At 37.9% G+C, this 21,970-nt stretch overlaps 3 protein-coding genes across 5 annotated transcripts in view; 1 reads left to right on the top strand and 2 right to left on the bottom strand.

The window, feature by feature from the left end:
• LOC128198728 (larval cuticle protein LCP-17-like) overlaps nt 1–10,136 on the bottom strand; it is a 28,301-nt gene extending 18,165 nt beyond the window's left edge. Inside the window, exon 1 of the mRNA XM_052885438.1 lies at nt 10,074–10,136. Coding sequence (XP_052741398.1) covers nt 10,074–10,121 — 48 coding nt within the window. The 5' untranslated portion in view covers nt 10,122–10,136. The remainder of the gene's footprint in view (nt 1–10,073) is intronic.
• LOC112050599 (leucine-rich repeat-containing protein 28-like) lies at nt 1,498–14,705 on the top strand. Of its 2 annotated transcripts, none has more exons than XM_052885437.1 (4): nt 1,498–2,510; nt 11,820–11,970; nt 12,999–13,568; nt 14,541–14,705. In XM_052885437.1, exons 1-4 carry the CDS (start codon nt 1,823–1,825, stop codon nt 14,659–14,661), a joined length of 1,530 nt encoding a protein of 509 aa, XP_052741397.1. In that variant the 5' UTR covers nt 1,498–1,822; the 3' UTR covers nt 14,662–14,705. The 2 variants fall into 2 exon arrangements, with proteins under 2 accessions (XP_052741397.1, XP_052741396.1); XM_052885436.1 differs by lacking the exon at nt 1,498–2,510 and adding an exon at nt 8,766–9,437.
• Nucleotides 14,706–16,098: 1,393 nt separating this feature from the next.
• Nucleotides 16,099–21,970, bottom strand: part of LOC112050597 (PAN2-PAN3 deadenylation complex catalytic subunit PAN2) — a 28,567-nt gene continuing 22,695 nt past the window's right edge. The window contains exons 21-22 of one of the 2 annotated variants that reach the window (XM_024088892.2): nt 21,028–21,162; nt 16,099–19,284 (exon numbers count right to left, since the gene is read on the bottom strand). In XM_024088892.2, the coding sequence (XP_023944660.2) occupies nt 21,057–21,162 (106 nt within the window). In that variant the 3' untranslated portion in view covers nt 16,099–19,284; nt 21,028–21,056. Of the gene's footprint in view, nt 19,285–21,027; nt 21,163–21,970 lie in introns of those variants that run through there. The other variant, XR_002887167.2, reaches the window with a different exon arrangement.

Raw genomic sequence — 21,970 nt, forward strand, 5'->3', positions numbered from 1 at the left:
TATGTCCCTATGTCCCTATGCCCCTATGCCCCTATGCCCCTATGCCCCTATGCCCCTATGCCCCTATGCCCCTATGCCCCTATGCCCCTATGCCCCTATGCCCCTATGCCCCTATGCCCCTATGCCCCTATGCCCCTATGCCCCTATGCCCCTATGCCCCTATGCCCCTATGCCCCTATGCCCCTATGCCCCTATGCCCCTATGCCCCTATGTCCCTATGTCCCTATGTCCCTATGTCCCTATGTCCCTATGTCCCTATGTCCCTATGTCCCTATGTCCCTATGTCCCTATGTCCCTATGTCCCTATGTCCCTATGTCCCTATGTCCCTATGTCCCTATGTCCCTATGTCCCTATGTCCCTATGTCCCTATGTCCCTATGTCCCTATGTCCCTATGTCCCTATGTCCCTATGTCCCTATGTCCCTATGTCCCTATGTCCCTATGTCCCTATGTCCCTATGTCCCTATGTCCCTATGTCCCTATGTCCCTATGTCCCTATGTCCCTATGTCCCTATGTCCCTATGTCCCTATGTCCCTATGTCCCTATGTCCCTATGTCCCTATGTCCCTATGTCCCTATGTCCCTATGTCCCTATGTCCCTATGTCCCTATGTCCCTATGTCCCTATGTCCCTATGTCCCTATGTCCCTATGTCCCTATGTCCCTATGTCCCTATGTCCCTATGTCCCTATGTCCCTATGTCCCTATGTCCCTATGTCCCTATGTCCCTATGTCCCTATGTCCCTATGTCCCTATGTCCCTATGTCCCTATGTCCCTATGTCCCTATGTCCCTATGTCCCTATGTCCCTATGTCCCTATGTCCCTATGTCCCTATGTCCCTATGTCCCTATGTCCCTATGTCCCTATGTCCCTATGTCCCTATGTCCCTATGTCCCTATGTCCCTATGTCCCTATGTCCCTATGTCCCTATGTCCCTATGTCCCTATGTCCCTATGTCCCTATGTCCCTATGTCCCTATGTCCCTATGTCCCTATGTCCCTATGTCCCTATGTCCCTATGTCCCTATGTCCCTATGTCCCTATGTCCCTATGTCCCTATGTCCCTATGTCCCTATGTCCCTATGTCCCTATGTCCCTATGTCCCTATGTCCCTATGTCCCTATGTCCCTATGTCCCTATGTCCCTATGTCCCTATGTATCCTTAAATCTAGGAAACGGATTCTGATGCGGTTATTGTAATAGATAAAGTGATTGCAGAGGAAGGTTTATATGTATAACTAGCGACCCGCCCCGGCTTCGCACGGATGCAAAAAGATTCAACATTACATTGCAAATGTTAACAGAAGCGCCCTCAACATTCAATTAATAAAATTGATTAAACTTGATCGATTTATCAATGTCAATAGGATGCACTGATAACGAAGCTCCCAAACGAAATTGATAAAAACAAAACTGATAAGACACGAACAACCGAGGAGGAAATCTGATAACGCTAATGAAACATAATATTTTGTGTGAAATGAGCGAGTAGCAAGCCATATCGATGGATAGTTTGTACAATGTCCTCGTGTGCTTTCGTACAAATGGATTCCACTACAAGCAAGACGACCCCTGCGCTTCGGCTAATAGAAAACCGCACATGCGCAAAGCGTAGTAACCACCTAATACAAAACAAAGCCCGACGTGGCTCCCAGTTGTGTTCAGTGCATCAAAATACTCATAAACAATCATTAAAAGCCAGAACGAAGCACAAATCGGTGTGAGCTTTTAGCGTTTTTTTTTAAACAATCACATTACAGCAAACGTAAGAAACGCACGCACGAGGCCCTGTCAAAACAAACCAGCGTTTTTGCGATGTAAACATGAACGAGCGTAAGATATTACTCTTCATACTGTGCGTTATTTTTTATTGCTTCTACAATGTACATTTGTGGTTTACGACGCATGTAAACGAAGAAAAACCGCTGGAATCTGATGTAAACACAGACAGAAAGGCGGGAGTTAGAGCAAACAACTCACAGCAGAATGTTGTGAAGCCGAAAATGATACCTTTATTTCTGAAAAACGCATGCAGTGCATTGGAAGTTTTCACGCAAAAACCTCAGTTGGTCAAGATAAAAAGGTCCAAATTCAAAGACATGGATCTTGGAAACAATACCATCACAGTTCTAGGCATAACTGTGTTTTTATTTATACTGCTCCTCAGCGCTTTGTTTGATGTGCTGAAAGTGAAAGAGGAGGAACGTGCAAGAAGGAAACTCAATCCTGACGGAGAAAGAAGGCAATCGTTGGCCGAGTTTGCGAATAAGAAGATGTTGCGAAGGGAATCCAGCAAGTTCAGCCTTCAGCTGTTCCAGATTGCAGAATCCGTGGCGACTGACAATGAAGAGAAGAAAAGCCCTCGAGAAAGCAGACCGTATACTCGAGCGGAGTCTACCAATTCATACCTTGTTGAAAAGACTCAAACTAAAAACTCAGCACCAGCGTCTATCGGAGTGACTCCCGCGGAACACAAGTTAGTTAAAAGGGAGTCAGTTGCAAAGCTGATTGGTAAGTCTGTTATTTATTATTTTATTTTGCAATTTTCATTCCATTTTACACAAGATTTCGATTTATAATTGTATGCAAATACCTTTTGATATTACGCTCGAATTTATTAGAGAAATGCGAAATTATTCTGTAAGCCAGCTAATGTCCTACATATTCATATTTTTACGTTACCTAAGTTTACCTATTTGCTATTACCCAGTAATAAAGTACTACCTTACCCGTGACAATAGCAATTTTAACGTGTTACAGGCGAATAAAAGATTTCGGTAAGTTATGGAGTCACATTTATTAGTATTCAAGTATTGCACAAAAAAAATCCCAAAAAATTTTTAACGAGACCAATGACTTAGATTAGTATGAAAGTAACATTAATTATTCTCAAAATGATTGTCATTAACAAATAGAATATTTAATCTTTCGGAATTCTCTAATAAATTCACCGATAACATAAGTTATATAATATACCTTTGCTACATGAATGTTCCTGTCATTAAGTTTGTTATCGATGTTGAACTTTTTGTCACCTCTACCTGCTGTTTATATTTATTTAATTTCTTACAAGGTCTGTCAGACGACTGAAATATTATCAGGTAATATAACGATTACTGCTTTTTTTGCATGTAGTAGGTGTTATTACGCTTATGTCACTCAATATTAACGATGATTGGGCTTTCTAATTCTCTACTTTTTCTTCCTATACACTAATTACAATATTCCAAAAAAATATATTAAATGTAGGTATACCTTCGGACAATTAGATACAGTTTGCGTTGCAAAAGGTCACGTGGCGTAAGTCTATAAACGAAAATTGTTAATCCTCTGAACCTGAAGCAACACGTTTAGAAGATCTAGACCACAGTCTAGATGCAAAAAGGCACCTGCGAAAGACTAGGCAAACGTCTACTTAGTTACCTATAATTACAATAGTAGTGGTCAGCTATTTTGCCAGTGGTGCAACCGCGCTTCTAAAACTGAGTTAGGTTTTGCCAGTCACATCCGGGTGCACTCTAGACATTGCAGCCAAGATGTCAAAACAGAAGAATATGTCAAGGAGGACATCAGTCTATTTCCAAAAAAAATATGCATATAAGTACGCAGCAAACGTCAGCAACGTATTTTGATGGTCTACTAAATATAATGGCTTAGAGCCATGATCCAAAGAAATTGTTTACCTACCGCAGATGTATCTTTGGCTATCACCATTGACCATAGATATACAAGTTTATATTTATGCAGGTAGATAAGTAGGTACTTGGTCGCTAACTATGGGCCTGATAAGAAGGCTCAGAGTCACAGCGGGCGATGGAACGAGCTATGTTAGGAGTATCTCTGCGTGATCGAATCAGAAATGAGGAGATCCGCAGAAGAACCAAAGTCACAGACATAGCTCAACGAGTTGCGAAGTTGAAGTGGCAATGGGCGGGGCACATAGTTCGAAGAGCCGATGGACGTTGGGGTCCCAAAGTGCTGGAATGGCGACCCCGCACTAGTAAGCGCAGTGTTGGCCGACCCCCCACCAGGTGGACTGACGACATCAAGCGAGTCGCAGGGATTCGCTGGATGCAGATGGTTCAGTATCGTGATGTTTGGAAGTCCCTACAAAAGGCCTATGTCCTGCAGTGGACGTCCATCGGCTGATATGATGATAAGTAGGTACGCCTCTGTGGAATGGACATGTTTCTAAATGAATAATCAAAGGTATCAACCATTTCAGTCGATACTTATGAGTGTAAAAAAGTATGTAGGTAAGTAGATATTGAGCGCTACTTAGTAGTAGTAGCTTCAGCGTTTTCTATTTTCTGTGGGTATTGACTAGGTACCTATAATTTAATTTAATTAACTAGTCTTTATAGGTTAAGCTGATTATATTGTATAGTAATTAGATTTACTCCATAATTGCTACATTTTCACTTATCTGCTAACTTTTAAAAGTCATGATCTGGAAGTAGGATAGCAGGTACCGGCAATATACCTACTCGTAGTTCGAAGCCTTATTACCTTATTATTTATTATTATTTTAAATTTTAATAAACTCAGCAGTGGTAGGAAAGTCAGCGTTGGGAAACAGCTCTAAGAATTGGCCAACATCTATTTTTATACCCCTAAATGATAAGGGTGGTTCACCCTTTTTTTATATTTTTTATAAGGCAAAACAACGTTTGCAGGTTCAGTTAGTATTAATATATTGATGATCATCCCTCGTGTGCCAAAGAAAACTTTTTTTTTATTGTTTACAAGTTAGCTTTTAACTACAATCTCACCTTATGGTAAGTGATGGTGCAATCTAAAATGGAAGCGGCCTAATTTGTTACGAGGAGGATGAAAACCGACACCCCTTTCAGTTCTACACGATATCGTCCGAGAACGCTAAATCGCTTGTCGGTACGTCTGTACCGATAGGGTAACTAGCCACGGCCGAAGCCTCCCACCAGTCGACATTACTGTTTGTGTTTTTTATGAGCAGCTTTATCGTAAATAACACAAACAATAAACAGTATCTTACAAATGTACTCGAAAATTTCATTTTAGGTGCCAGACCAGCCCCCATGGTACGCCGTTCGTCAACCCCAGTCCTACCTCTGAGCCCTGAGGTCCAAGCACTGATGATGAGCAGCAGACAATCCTCATTCGACAGCGACGAAGAATGTACCAAGAAACCCCGACGTATCAGGATCCTGCGTAGATTCTAAGCGTTTAACTCAAATCAACGAAATAATTATTGAAACATCAAAAACTCAGCGGTTATGGAGGGCGGTCTCAAATCTGAAAGTCACTAAACAGAGGCTTTTCGTTTAATTGGAGGAGAACAGACATACATGCCTGACATTAAAAAAAACGCCTAAAATTAGGCGTTTTGGACTTCAGACTGTGACCTAGATAACGTTAAAATGGTGACCAAACTTGACGTCTGAATCTTAGGAGTATCTTTCTTTTATTCGGCGAGAGATTACTGCAATAGATATGACTTAATGCTAAATGCAGTCTAAGGGCTCCCACTCACAGGCCACCGGCCACAACCACAACGCCGGTACCGGCATATTTCCTGTAGTTTTCATACATTTTATATGGACTCGCCGCACACGGTTGACGCCGGTGGCCGCCACACGCTACAATCGTCGCTGCTCGCTTCTTGTGGCGCCGACACAAAACGCCGCAAAACAGCACTCGCGCGATTATGATACTGCATGTATGGGTTAAAAAAGTTACAGCCACCGACCACAAGTGGCTGTCGCGCGCTTCAGCTACTTTTGTGGCCCCTTCTTGCTTCTTGTAGCGGCGTTTGTGGATGTCGCGTGTGGCCCATGTGCGGCGACACTTATAGTTGCTTATATCTAACTAATATTAAAGAGGTTTGGCAAGGTTGTCGGGGTAATAGAAAGCTACATCTCATCATCATCACCGATAAATATAAACTACTTTTTATCCCCGTCTTCCCATGTTTTGGACGTAGCACCCTGGGTAATGGTTGCTACGTCCATAGCATACGAGTATTTGGACGTCTTGTTGTGGTGTTCGTTTATACGTTTATAGATTAACCAAAAGACTTTTAAAAGTAGTTTTCTATTTTACTTATGCTCCTTAATGTAACCTTTTCAGCTGCTCTTTCTCGACTACAATTCGTTTACCTATCTACATTATTATTATCAATTTTCGCGTTAAAAAGACCAAGATACATTTCTCAGATTAGAGTTTATTAGAGCACAATATTAAACGTATTTTATACTATAAACTATTATTCTATAGAGATTTATTACTAGAGTTTAGGATAAAGACACATAGAATACATAGCCGCAGCAAAACGCAGATGACGACAGAACGTTAAACTGATCGATTTCTTGATCAATCGATTTTAAATTTCGAATCAAAAAAATCCTTCATTAGTTTTATATAAGTACTTACTCACATACAGAGACGTGCACTTCATGGATACAATGCACTGACTACCCTAAGAACTCATCTCGAAACTGTATTGAAGACGAAATTTTCTAATTTGTACATTTTGTACGTACAGTACCTACCTATCCTAGTCTGGCAAGTTCGTTGATGACACTCCCATGATATGCGGGCGATGGGGGGAAAGACTGCGTGAGTGTAAAATCGTGCGTGCGGGGAAGTGAGGTGCATCAGTCGTGAGTTTTCATTCATAGTTACACGCCCCCCGGTCGGGAGTGTTACGAAGTTGACAAGCTATAGTTAAAATACAACTATACATACTTACGTACAAGTTTCATAAATGTGTACAACCATTGTTGCACTAAATACTCGTAAGTTACAAGAGTTGTTTGTTTTTCGAAGACGAATCTCTTTTCGCTTTTGTTTCAAATATTAAACAGACTTATGTATACTATAAGATAGGTAAATATTTAAAAACTGTCTTCCATACGAGGATTTCATTCATCGATTAGTAAATCCAAGATGCGTACCAATAAAAACCATTAACGTAGAAACCGCGCGGTTTTACTAGCAGAGCAGCTGCGGCAACGTATTCTATCTACATATCATATTTAAAAATAAAAGTTCTTTGAAAAATTTAATGCTAAATTTTTGATTAAGAACTTCTGTAACGGCTCTATCACAAATATTTTTGTATTTATAATATTAGGTACTTATTTGGAAAATTATAGTATTAATTATAGGCACATGAAAATGTCTTATATTTACTTGAACTTAAAGTCCTGACTTAATTATATTAAAATATGTACATACTTAGATACCTAACTTTTACCAATGTACCTATATCTATCTATACATGTACCTACCTAAAATATTCTTCAAAGTCTGATTGTAATTAGTCAATACTTGTATTTAAATAAAACTTGGATATTTACCTAATAATAATTTACTATTTTATTAAATTTTGTATATTTTGTTACCTTCCCCGTTAGTTCAGTGATTAGCCTATATGGCTTCGAAGTTTGAGGTCCTGGGTTCCAACCTCGATTGGGCTATGAGACATTGAGCTTTACTTACTTTCAAGAAATTCTCCCATTTAACAATAACTGGAAGAAGGATATGCAGTAGGTTTCGATCATTATCAATAACATCTGAATCGTAATTCCATAATGCTAGCCACTCACCATCCAATAAGTCCACGTGCCTGCAGCTTTAACGGCAGAACTGATAGTGTGTTGGTCGCTATCTGCATGACATCATGCATCAGGATGAGAAGAGGTTATTGAGCAACAGTAGACTACTTTTTCTCCAGAAAAATCCATGGTTGCCGTGGTTTTTGTATAAAACTGAATTTTGTTCGGACCAAATCACTCGCGTCCGCTAGTCTATACTAATATTATAAACCTGAAGAGTTTGTTTGATTGTTTGGTTGAACGCGCTAATCTCAAGAACTACTGGTCCGATTTGAGAAATTCTTTCAGTGTTAGATAGCCCATTTATCGAGGAAGGCTATAGGCTTAATATTATCCCCGTATTTCTACGGGAACGTGAACCACGCGGGTAAAACCGCGCGGCGTCAGCTAGTATAAAATATAAGCCAAGAGATGATATCAAAAGTAACGCGCCCATTTACGCATTGTTTATGTCTATGGGCGCGTCCTCGACCGGCATATTCACGATTTTTGGATACAAGCCAAACACTATACCTACACAATATCGAATACATTTCACTGTTTATTACATTCCCATTTTTGTTTAGGTTATATTTCATATGCCTTACAGCCTTTTATTTTGTTATTTTACAATGAGACTGCTCTGCTCTAACAACTGCCACATTGCCAAGCTAATTCAGCTACAAAGGTCCAGGGTTCGAATCCCGGGTCGGGCCAAAATTGATTATAGGGATTTTTCTTACAACAAAATACTTAATTGCAGCCTGGGAAGTGGGCGGTGTTGGTACAACCCCGTGCCTCAGAGAGCACTTAAAGCGATCGGTCCTGCGCTTGATTATTTACCTGAGAATAAGGAAAAAGAGAGTGCACCTGTGCTTGTGCATACACTTGTGCACTATAATATCTCCTGCGTAGGTACATGGTTAATCTCACCATGAGATTAAAAAAATATCTTTATTTTTTAAACCAGTAACCTGCTCGGCCTTAAGAGATACAGGATTATGTAGAAACATTCATTGATTATTTATAAATAGATAAACCTAGGTAAAGTAAAATATACAACAACGCAACTCAAGTAAATAGTACAAGAAGATAGTAAGAAAAATTAATATATATACTAGTAAGGTGGCTAAATTCAATAAAATTGATGGTCTAATTTTAAATGTAAGACCTTGCTACAGATTTAAAAATAATTCTCCCTAACCTCCGAAGTAGACGCAGTGTTTCTGGGACGGGAACAAGATAGACGCGTCTTTGTTGTGAAAATAGCAGTAGATACTTTAATCGTGTTAACAAATTTAAAATAGCTAAATTGAAAACGATTGACTAAATTAAATAAAGAACATAGTGCCTTAACAAATAAAATAGGCAAACCACAAGTAACGGAATAAAACTACTCAGTTTCAAAGACAATGTGAAAAGATAAATGAATAATTAATGAAACAAAAACATAGAAAAGAAACAAAAATGGATTACAAACAAGCTGTAAACAACGTCCTTCATTGGAACTACAGAGGTTTTACAGAATTCCCGCTTCACCGTTTAGAAGGCGACGAAACCGAAATAACAGACATTTATTTAAAGGAAAACCTAATATCCCGTATACCGAACGACATCGGTAGACTGAACAACCTAGAGAGCTTATATCTAAGCGGGAATGACATTACGAAGTTGCCCAGAGAGATATCGAAGTTGATTCGCCTTAAGTGCTTGGACCTCAGTGGCAATAGATTGCAATATATACCGGACGAAATCGGCGATATGAGGAGCCTTAAGTTTTTGATTCTAGATGAAAATGAATTACGTGAATTGCCGTTGAGGATGTCTGAACTGCGGGCGCTACGATACCTATCGGTTTGTGGTAATTCACGTCACTATGTTTCAGTGTTATTCCACTAGTGTGAGTGACTTTTTAACAAGCATTTTTTAAACACAATACCTATTCGTATTCCTCATAATTATAGAAGTATTTCATATTAGATTGACGTATTCCATCATTCGTAATTTATTAACGTAAGGAATTTATTTTTTTTACATTCCTGTCTAAAATATTTTAAATCTTTTGGATCGTTTATCAATTATCTTCCATGAGACTCTGAACAACGAAATTAAGAGTGTGCAATATGTAATTTGGTGGTTACAAATGGTTCTGGATCTCAGATTCTGGAAAAGTTAGAAGCCTGATATTGGGTAAATAATATTTCAAAGTGTTAGCTTCGTTATGACTATACAAAATACACAATTTGTAAAACTTTTCTCGATAGTTTATTTTTTTAAAAAATACATGTTTTGCTCACATTTTGCTTTCAATCTCAGGAAAAGCAAACTTATTTTCTTAAATTTTTGTTTTGTATAGAAAATTAGGTATATATCTTGAACATGGCCATTTTGTTTTTCGTTATGTTGTTTAATTTACTTGCAATTAGGTAAAAATGGTTTTGGCGCTCACGTCATAAAATTTGCGTCGCGCGTCAATCGCTCCGTGCTTTTCACTCACCTGAAAGTCATGATTCGGCGTCTCGTTTGCGCTTCGAATTTTATCCATATCGTACCGACGCACTGCGCGCTCTTAAAGAAGAAAATTATGTAGAGCACGATAAAGGCAGGCGTCCTCAGATCCGCATCGCACTTGTAGGACGCATCGCATCAAACGGATTTTTACCTGCTCTATCAAACCTACCTACTAACAGAGAAAATTAAATAAAGGCTTGTAAAACTTATTGTCGGACGTCGGTGCAATATTGAACTGATTGCAATAAGTCAAACAATCCACATTGGATGCTCCCAATACTGGTAGATTTAGTGTCGCTCGTAAAGCAACGGAAGCCGTTGTAGTTATGTCAGTAGATTACAAACTAGCCGTTATAAATCAAGTTTAGCGCTTCCTTATTGATCTGTTTGACCTATTTAACTAGTGACTTACGGAAACTGCTCAAGAAATTTGTAATCATTGTTTGAAATCAGTAACTACCAGTGCCGGATTAAGATAACTTCATGTCTGAATGATCGTCTGTGGGATTGTGAATCCCCCTATTCTTAAGTAAACTACAAAGAATTAATTATAAAAAAATGTTCATACGTACCCTTTATGGTGAATATTATGTTATATTCTACCGTCTGCATGTATTAACATTTATTTCAATCATATCGCTTTTCAATTTCGAACGTGCATAGACAGGATGCCTTGGATTGCTTAAATAGCTTTTAGGCTAATCCAGGACTGGTAACTACGAGAAACCAGATTACACAAACTATCTATCTAATGTTTGCATAGTCACACAAAATAAGACCAAGTGACATCATCATCATCATCATCATGTCAGCCGATGGACGTCCACTGCAGGACATAGGCCTTTTAAAGGGACTTCCATACATTACGATCCTGAGCCGTCTGCATACAGCGAATCCCTGCAACTCGCTTGATGTCGTCAGTCCACCTGGTGGGGGGTTGACCAACCCTGCGCTTTCTTGTGAGGGGTCGCCATTACAGCACCTTGGGATCCCAAAATCCATCGGCTCATTGAACTATGTGTCCCGTCACTTCAGCTTCACGACTCGTTGCGCTATTTCGGTGACTTTCGTACTTCCACGGATCTCCTTATTTATGATTCGATCATGCAGAGATACCCCGAGCATAGCTCGTTTCATTGGCTGTTGTGTGACTCTGAGCTTTCTTATGAGGCCCATAGACTAGGTATCTAGCCTTCTAGAAGCACTAACCTAGCTAAAATACGCTTCGTTTTTAACTGCCTCGTTGACCCAGTGGTTAGCCTATGAGACTTCGGATCACAAGGTTCTGTATTCCGAGACCTGAGTCTGGCTGTGAGATACAGAGTTTTCTTTCTCAACCCGGAGTTAGGAAATTGGTGGTTGGTGGTCCGTAGCATTATCATTAACATCTGATATTGGTCGTTAAAGATTCTAGCATTGTCAGTTTGGGTGGTTGGAGGCTTCGGCCGTGGCTAGTTACCACCTTACTGGCAAAGGCGTGCCGCCAAGCAATTTAGTGTTCCGGTACGATATCGTGTAGAAACCGAAAGGGGTGTGTATTTTCATCCTCCTCCTAACAAGATAGCCCGCTTCCATCTTAGATTGTATCATCACTTACCATCAGGTGAGATTGTAGTCAAAGACTAAGTTGTAAAGAATATAAAACCAAGTTGTCAACCTAGGCCCGCCAACCTAAACCTAAAAGGTAAAATTAAAATTTAAAGTTATAAAACGTTTCTTTATTTCCTTTTAGACAATCATTTACAATGGCTACCGCAAAGACCAGTCTATAACTACCATCACTGTGAATTCAGATTCTGGCGAAACCAATATTTGAGTGCGATACCCTATTCTCTTTGGTACCACATGTTTAGAGGGCAACAAACTCGAAGTCTTAACATAGGGTAAGTATCTACTATCATCTAAATCAATACTTTAACAACATGAGAAAAAATAAAAAAAAACTGTAACTTAAAACTAGAGAAGCTATAAACTCAACTCCTTATTGTTGAAGTCAGTTAAAATTTAGCAAATGTTATCCGAGACACGATGATGAATCGAATGGTAATAACTTGTATTTCAAAATCGGATAAAGAGTTTAGCTATGGAGAAACATATAATGTAAATACTTACATAGACTGCTAATAATTTGGTTTGGTTAAAAAGGAAAAGCAAAGTGTGTGCTCTTTCAATTTTAAAAACCGTGATGTGCTAATCAAAATTGGGACAAATGAGATGGATAATACAGAAATTGAGATGGGTAAGATAAATTAGCTGTCCGTTCACCCTCTCCGAAACTTGTAAACTACGGATTTAGAACGGTATAAACCTATTATTATTAGGTAGATTCCGAGCACAAATTACTTATTAATGCTTATTTGATTTTGATTGGACGTATCTAGAAAAGTTATCCAATCATACCAAACAGGTAAGTATTCTACACAAACTATTTGATTGGAAAAAAAGTGACTATGTAGCTAAAGTCTGGTAACAATTAGAAGTATAGTTTAGTAATGACAAAAATGTAGATACGATACAAGTGACTAAATAGCTTACTATGTTATATACGAAGTATACGGGTACTACATCATCATCTCCTTACCCTTATCCCACTTAAGTGGGGTCGGAAAAATATGTCAATCTTTTCCATTCGTCTCTATTACTCGTCAACTCATCATCCACTCCTTTTACACACATGTCCACTTTCACACAATTACAACAATCTCTTCTTTGGCCTTCTTCTCCTCTTACGTCCTTCCACTTGCACATTCAACATATACAGGTACTACGGTATAGATAATAATTAATACAGTTGATATTAAAAATATAAAAGACTTGGGTCTCATCCAAAAATTTCAACTGATGATCATAACAATCGAATTACGTCCGCATGCTTGAGCTTTTCTTAATCAAATATTATTCTTTATTGCAGATGCTTTGGCACTTCAAGCAACGATCCCAACAAAGATAAAATCCTATTACGATTGAAACAAAACAACAAAGAACTGTTCAATAAAGAAATAAAATTCTCAAGAAAATATGAACATATTTTAAATATAAATGCCTCTATATGCAGTCTAATGGAACTATGCAAAAGAAAATTTTACCAAATGCTTGACAGTGCTTCGAAAAGATTAACTGTTTCGCCAACAATAAGTATATATTCCGATGTTAGTTACGATGATACAGAAGAAAACAATAACAATATAAACGATCTACAAGGTTACTTTGAAAAATTCCATCTAAAAAATGGATTATGTACGAAAAAGAACATCAACGAAGAGTACTATGAAAAATGTAAAGGCGACACGAAAGTGGACAAACTGTTTATAAAAGCAAAAATGAAAGGCTATTGCGTGCCATCTGACATAGTTGAAGAACATTTTTACTATTTACCAAATTTTTTAAAAGACGAACTTTGCAATGGACCAATATCGAAATGTGAGAATGTGAACTGCAAGAGGCCTGTTTTCGATTACGTGTATTCCGAATTCTGTTTAGAGTACGTATGATATTTGACTATCAATATTTACCATGTCGTCTGTTTACCGTGAATACGCTATGGTTCAATTAAATTCATGCATCAGAGGCACCAAAAGCTACCGATCCCCGCTACCGAAGCTTTAGCCCCACAGACTTTGCTTAGTTTGCTATCTATAGATTCAATATACTTATTGCTATAGAATACAGACAACTTGCCTTACCAATGTGAATTTTCCTGTGTCTATAAATACATACTATAAAGCAACTTCCTTCTCCACCGCGTGTGCCTATGTATTAACCTCAGAATACAGAAAAACACCTGTATTCTGAGGTATTAACGATAATCTCGAAAACTATTGATCGTATTTTCATGCGCTTTTCACTAATAGATAGAGTGGTTTATGAGGACAGTTTATGTTACGTGTTTAACTTTGTATTTGTAAATATTGGTAGAAATATATCGGATAATTGATATTTGTCAGGAGGTGTCGAAAAATTCAAACCCTCTGAGAGCTTTCATCGAAAACGTTGCGTTGTCCCTTTACATATTACAAAACAATGCATATTCCACGCGAGAGATGACTATAGCATCTGCTAGTTTATTAAATAACTTAAATTAGCACGCATTGCAATCCTACGAAAAAGAAAAACTTTTATTTCAAATATTCTCGCGGACGAGTGTTTGTATAATTCAGTAACTCATAGTCAATAATATATAAATACTAGCTGACGCCGCGCGGTTTCACTCGCGTGGTTCCCGTTCCCGTATGAATACGGAGATAATATATAGCCTATATAACCTTCCGCGATAAATGGGCTACCTAACACTGAAAGAATTTTTCAAATCGGATCAGTAGTTCCTGAGATTAGTGCGTTCAATCTGTTTGATTGAACGTCTGTCTGTTGAACAAACAAACTCTGCAGCTTTATAATGTTAGTATAGATTAAATTTATTCTAACAGACCGTTACAATAAGTTATTTGATTTTCAGAAAAATCGTCCTAATTGAAAATACCGAAGATGTCATACTAAACGCTGTATTATGTTCTAAATCCTGTGCTGATACATGGAAAATTGGCAAAACTATCCTCACATGGGAGTTTGTTTCATGAAACTTAGATAATATGTCTATAGCTTAATAGAACTGAAAAACTAGCGTACAAATTTTATTGAACCTCCTATTAATGTCCTGTCCTCCTCCTATCCTATTGATGTATTAATTCAAGCCATGTGAGAATATCTTATAGATTTAGATTTTGCAGACAGTGTTGTTCCATGTGGTCCTGTCAGAAATGGCTTAAATTAAGACAACACCGGCTAAGCACCGCCTTCATACTGATCAGCAGGTAGAAAATATTATGATGTTATTTTTCACTTTTTAGTTTAGTAGGTACGTTTTTAGGTTTTGAAGTCGGTTGTATTTTTTTTATTAAAATTTTTATTATTTTTCCATTTTTAGTGTAAAATTTCATCTCAAACGAATACATCAGACCCCTACTGCCAGTCACAACCCATCTTGGTATAAAATTATCAGCAATACAAATTAATCAAGCCCAAGCACAAGGTAGCTACCGTAAACCGTTAAGGGGTTCCCTTAATTGACCTTGGTCTTCATCATCAGACCCCTAATAACAAACACAACTCATCTAGGTCAAAAGTTCTCAGCAATACGAATAAATCAAGACCAAACACAAGGTAGTTACTGTAAACTGTTAAGGAGTTCCCTTAATTGTCCTTGGTCTTCATCACCAAACCCCTAAATGACATTCACAACCTATCTATGTGGAAAGTTCTCATTAATACAAATTAATCAAGCCCAAACACAAGGTAACTGCTGTAAATCGCCGAGGAGTTCCCTCGTCTGTTTTATGGCTCCATCATCAGATCGATTTTAAACCTTCATAAAATTGTAGTGCTTAAAAGTACTAAATGGAAAAGTATACGAACACACTAGACAGCTATATAATTTTCGAAAGTTCCCCTCAATTTCTCCAGGATTCCATCATCAGATCTTGACATGATGGCAATGGGACCAAATGGGGACTATACCGTTTCAAACAAAAAAAGAATTTTTGAAATCGGTCCAGGCGTCTTTGAGTAATCGGTGTACATACATAATAAAAAAAAGAAAAAAATACCAACCGAATTGAGAACCTCCTCCTTTTTGAAGTCGGTTAAAAATACTTACTTTCCTACGATGTCCAAAAGTCGTTGCTTGACACCAATTTCTTGTAAGTAATATTCCTTGTTAGTCGTTAGTGTATTCATCGTTGTTTCTGGTAAGTAATCACACTCTTTAAATTATTACTACTCGACGCCCCGCGGTTTCACCCGCGTAGTTCCCGTTCTGGTGAGAATACGGGGATAACAGACTTCTATGAAAATTGGCCTCATGAGTTCTCCTTAATTGTCCTAATTTATGGTTTTCTGCCGCCTCTCAATTGTCCTATTTTAGAGCAAATTTTCAGCTCTGTATCATTCATATAATTTGGGGCTGAGTTTGTATGGAGATAGGGTTTCTCCTTTATATGAAAGCAAAATAAAAACTTAATTTAATTTAAGACTTTTTATTTTTTATATTAACCAGCCACCATAGAAAACATTGGAATAAATAAATTAAAATTGTTGACAGCGCATAGATTGGTAAACAAAATGGAGGATCCACGCTACGACTAAAAATTGCATATAGTTTTGTATGGATTATAAGTTAATTCATACAAAACTATCCCGCACTTGTACACAGAATACAAACATGACCAGTAACACCATTTTTTATGGCTGTGGCTATAACTCGATAGCGTATGTTACAAATTTGACTCTATCTCTTTTTAACTATATAGTGTTAGACAGAGAGAGATAGAGACGAATCGGAAAACGGTCGAGTTACAAAATACATCGTGTAGCGCTACAGGACAGATAAGACGAGATCCGTCATAACAAATATATAACCTCATCTGTTATTTAATTGGGATAAGAAATAAATGATAAGACAATATTTACATTTCACATAGGTCGCCCTAGTTAAATTGCGGCCGAATAGTATTAAATGATTTTTTTATTTTATTTAATCTTCTTCCCTCATTGGTTAATTTAAGAAAAAATCAAAAAATAAAAAAATCAAAAGAATTGAAAAAATACATCCTGCTGTCATACTGCAGCTGTGGGGTTACCAGATATAAACAGTTTAGTAGTGTTAATTATATATCATCATCAGTTATTTAGTCGTCTAATGTGACAAATGAAAGTTTATTTTATGCTTTATTTAACTGTATTAATTCAATCAATCATTGATCAAAGTCAAGATTTCCAAGATTGTGAATGAAAAATGTGTTTGGCCGCAATTTAAATAGGCAATCTATTGGCAATGTGTCACTGTGAACATTATCTATCATTTATTTCATAGCACTAATGAATAACAGATGGGGTTATATATTTCTAACGCCGGCTCTTAGACCAAGACCGTCCTATTAGTTTTCAATCAGCGGATCGTAGCGTGTATCTTCCAAATCCGAATTATCACAACCGAAGAACAACAGAAATGTAACACAGCCTAAAAAACGTGGTCTATTATTACTCATAAAATAATTAAATTAAAAATAGCTAATAATGGTAATGTCTTTTTTAATTAATTGAGGATGATCAGTGATGGCAGTAGATCAGCATAAGGAGGTCAAGTAAGTATTTTTACTACCCTTCTAACTCTGTAGAATGTAGTATAAAAACTGATTAACTTGGCAGATTTATACGGTTCAACTAGACTCAACAACAAGGGGTCATAGATTCGATCCTCGCCCGTTGAGACTGTAGTCATAGCCACTACTAACAAAGTATTTACATACACGATAATACATATATACAGGGAAACTAAGCACAGTAGAGAAAATTCCTCATGTTTTGCGCTTATCAAGAATGAGTTTATGAGTAAGTTGGCTGCTTAATTAGGCTGTGATACATAACTTGAGAACCTTTAAATATATTTTGTTCAGAACACGATTTAATAAATAGTCTGTTTGAAACAGCAAAACGTAATTTAAGTACTCGACTTACAAAAACGCGTGGCATATACATAATATATATAATACTTTCATGATCCTTCATCAATCAACAAAAACTATGCAAAACTAGCTTGTCTATACTCAATAATTTAATTTAAAAATATGTCTCCGCTTTTGTGCCTTATATTAATGGAACATATTTGCCGAACTGAAGCAAGACGGTTGATATCACAGTCAAACAATCGTACAGTAAGGTAGTTAATCCGCCTAAACAACGGCTGTGAACTGGCCGCTACACACACAAACGCTCTGTAGAAATAATATATTTATTAACTATAATTAAATATTATGCATAAATTGGTTTCATTCAGTTTTAATATCATAAACGCGCGATATGCGAGACAACTTTCGAGATTTAACCTCGCACACCACCAAAATAGATTTAAATCTATAACATACTCATTATTATGAATTAATCATATCCGTATGCTTACAGTGGCCACAGCCTCTATCAAGAAACCAATGGGCGTGATTACTCTTTACTCAATGACCTTAAGAAACTGTTCATAGATTTATTCCCATGATAATATCTTGAATATTCAACGTAATTTATTTTACAAAGAGCTTATAACTTTCAAGTCAATATATTATTATGAACCAGCGTACACGCTTGAGATTTCCCGCAAATAATTTTATTGAACATTGCCCAACTGTGTGATTACTGAACTGTGGTTTATACGCACCCACGTGGTAACAGCGACAATATAATAAAAAATATTATTCTTTTAGTAGTTCTTGGCGAATGCCGTCCGCTTGGTTGTGGGTATAAAATGGCGTAATAATATAGCACATAGCTTCGTATAAAAGATCATTGTTCTATATGTATTACAAAAAAGTCTTTATTTGTTTGTATAAAAATATATACCAAGCCAACGGGCAACGCTGGAAATTATTATTATTATTATTAAAAAACGCGATGGAATTAATTTGCTCGACCGTTTCGCTTCAGAAGGTGTGTTATAGCAAAGTGGGGGTAGTTCGAGAAATTATGTGCGATTTAAACTAGTGCTATGTGTTTGAACATTCGCCCAATTAGCTGGCTAATTAGGTATCAAGCTATAATGGTTTTTATGAGACTTTCGGGAAAAATATGTCGTTATTAAATAATCAATACATATCTAAACAAGATGGAAGTTTCTATCTGTGATTTCAATATATCTGGCGTTTAACGTGGACTGTGACGTCACAAATGTCAAAAGACACTTTTCTATTCGTTGTCTGAACTTGGTATTGTGGAAAATTACGTCACTTTTCGAACCACCAATAGCGAACGTAAATTTATAATTTTATCTTGGTAAAAAAATATTGTTGTGAGAAAAAGGAATATCTGGCCTAAATTAAAATCACTTGCATCTCCCTATTCAGTTCAAATGAAAATGAGTATAAATAAAAAACTATATTAAACCTTAGAACGCGTAAATAAAAAAAAATAATGACTAACAGTTTTGACTTTACGGTTTATAAAAAAGGTTTCACACCAATAAGGCTCACTTCGATCACAACTCCACTTTGCTACGTATATAAAATAAGGACTTACTTAAAACTATGTCGCAGAAAATTCATAACATCATTCGTACTTTAGTTTATCTCTCTCAGACTTATCATACTCATCGCAAACTGTAAGGTTCTTCGGCCGGCAATCTGTAGTAGGTACCGTTTGGAACGTATGGGCCCTCACATCTGCGAATAAAAGTAAATATTTCAGAGATTTAATTATAGACGAGAGCGACAAATGCCGAAAATGGCTTACTTTTTAATTGCCCCTAATTTGTTGTAAAATACTACACAATATGCAATAAATTGTTCGTTAATTCGGACTCGTGTGTGGGAACATTAAATGCCTTAATTTTCAAAAATAAATTATTGACTTGTACTCACAACGTCAGAAATTTGGCAGGGAGGTAGTCTATTGTTACAAGGTATCCGCTAAGAACGGATTTTGCGATAGGGCCAGATTAAAGAGGTCTAAGGGCGGACGAGACGAGACGAGAGACTCTGGATGACCTTAGTACCATGCTCATGTGCCGCTCCACCCAGTTATTGTTGAGGACTCTGCGCTCGAAATTGTAGACGAATATGTATACCTAGGGCATATGATCCAGTTAGGTAGGTCCAATTTCGAGAAAGAGGTAAATCGCCGAATCCAGCTCGGCTGGGCAGCGTTCGGGAAACTCCACGACATCTTTTCGTCTGAAATTCTTCAGTGCTTGGAGACGAAAGTCTTCAATCAGTGCGTGTTGCCAGTGATGACCTACGAATCCGAGAACTTGGTCGCTGACTATGGGCCTCATTAAAAGGCTCAAAGTCACTCAGCGGGCGATGGAGCGAGCTATGCTTGGAGTTTCTCTGCATGATCGAATCAGGAATGAGAAGATCCGCAGACGAACCAAAGTCACTTGGACGTTGGGGTCCCAAGGTGCTGGAATGGCGACCCCGCACCGGAAAGCGCAGTGTTGGTCGAGCCCCCATTAGGTCGACCGAGCATATCAAGCGGGTTGCAGGGAGCCGCTGGATGCTGGCGGCACGAGATCGTTGTGCTTGGAGGTCCATGCAAGAGGCCTTTGTCCAGCAGTGGCCGTCTATCGGCTGATAAGGTAAGGTAAGGTAAGTTAAGGGCGGACGGAGTCGCGGGCGTCCGCTAGTTGTGTATATGTGCGCCCAGTAGCAGCTGAGTTTGGAAAACTTTTTGCGGTGATTTTGTAGGCACATAATGTATATAAAGAAAGAAAGAAAGAAAATAAATTTATTCATATCTAAAAGTTACAGACAGTCAATAAATACCTTATCCTTATGACAGCATGTCTGTCTGTAACCCTTAAAAAGAAAGGGTGTACAGCTCAGCATATGCCGTGCACTACATACAAGCATAATACACGGCGCTGATTTTCAGCTGAGACCCGTGTGACGTCACAGCTAATATGCATACATTCAAATAAACAAAGTTAAAATAAGCAGCAAATATGTGTTACAATTTTAAAATAAATAATTATTAATTAAACTATAGATATAATGTGATACGAGTATGTAATGAAAAATGACAATGTTGTTTAAATATACGTACTTCTTAATATATAATAAAAATTATATTGAAATGAAAATAAATAACTAAATTATTAACTAATGTTTTAAAATTTTCAAAAGAAGTATCATATTTTCCCAATTATCTTGATTCCCTATATAGAATGGATATTTCCACCGCACAATCCTTAAATTCCCTTTGTCGATCTAGTAAAAAGTTTCTTAATTTTTTACGAAAAGCAAATTTGCTTTGGGAATCACGGATTTGCGGAGGAATATTATTCCAGCAGGGAGTGGCGGCATATTTAAAACTACCCTTAAAGGCAGCTGAACAAGGTCGAGGTATATCTAATAGTATAAAATCATTGCCATGTTTAGAAGGTAGATAAACGAAATTCAACTCACAATTGGCAAGGCCCATACGGGCACGTCGGCTATGAGTCGCCCGCCGTCAGCTGCGCGTTCATGTAGAACAGCACGCACGGACTCTTCCACCAGCTGCTGAACTGCACCACCTCGTCGGCGCTCACCGGCACGATGCTTTGAGACAAACTTGACGTTAATGACCTCTCTGGCGCAGTTGTCATTACCACCATAATGGCAAAGACGAACCGCCCAGCGATTTAGCGTTCAGGTGTGATTGTTAGTCTGTATAAATGCACAGAATATATTTATTGGTGTTAAATATTTGCGAAGTGTGAGTTTACCTCGCCCCCCTCAAAAAACGACAGACAATTTTGTTGGAGAATTTTATTTTTATGCATGTCTAAATCTTCTATGGCAATTATACGACGCATACGAGTTAGAACGTGACACTTACTTTGTTAGTTAAAATGTGACGTCACCGCTTACACATGATGTGACCAGCTATTTTCGCGCGACTTTCAAATTAATGAATAAATATTCAATAAATCATCATCATCATTATCAACCCATATTCGGCTTACTGCTGAGCTCGAGTCTCCTCTCAGAATGAGAAGGGTTAAGCCAATAGTCCACCACGCTGGCACAATGCGGATTGGCAGACTTCACACACTCAGAGAATTAAGAAAATTATTTGATGTGTCGGTTTCCTCACGATGTTTTCCTTCACCGTTTGAGACACGTGATATTTAATTTCTTAAAATGCACACAACTGAAAAGTTGGAGGTGCATGCCCTGGGCCGGATTCGAACCTACGCCCCCCCCTCCGGAGTCGGAGGCAGAGGTCATATCCACTGGGCTATCACGTCTCTCTTCACTAAATCGCGAAACTTAAATGGCAATGGGGTTCTAGTTCGAGCCGATGGAAGTTAGGGTCTTTAGGTGCTGAAAGGGTGACCCCATACCGTAAAGCAGAGTGATAGTC

This window comes from Bicyclus anynana, chromosome 14 (assembly GCF_947172395.1).
Source record: "Bicyclus anynana chromosome 14, ilBicAnyn1.1, whole genome shotgun sequence".
Lineage (NCBI taxonomy): Eukaryota > Metazoa > Arthropoda > Insecta > Lepidoptera > Nymphalidae > Bicyclus > Bicyclus anynana.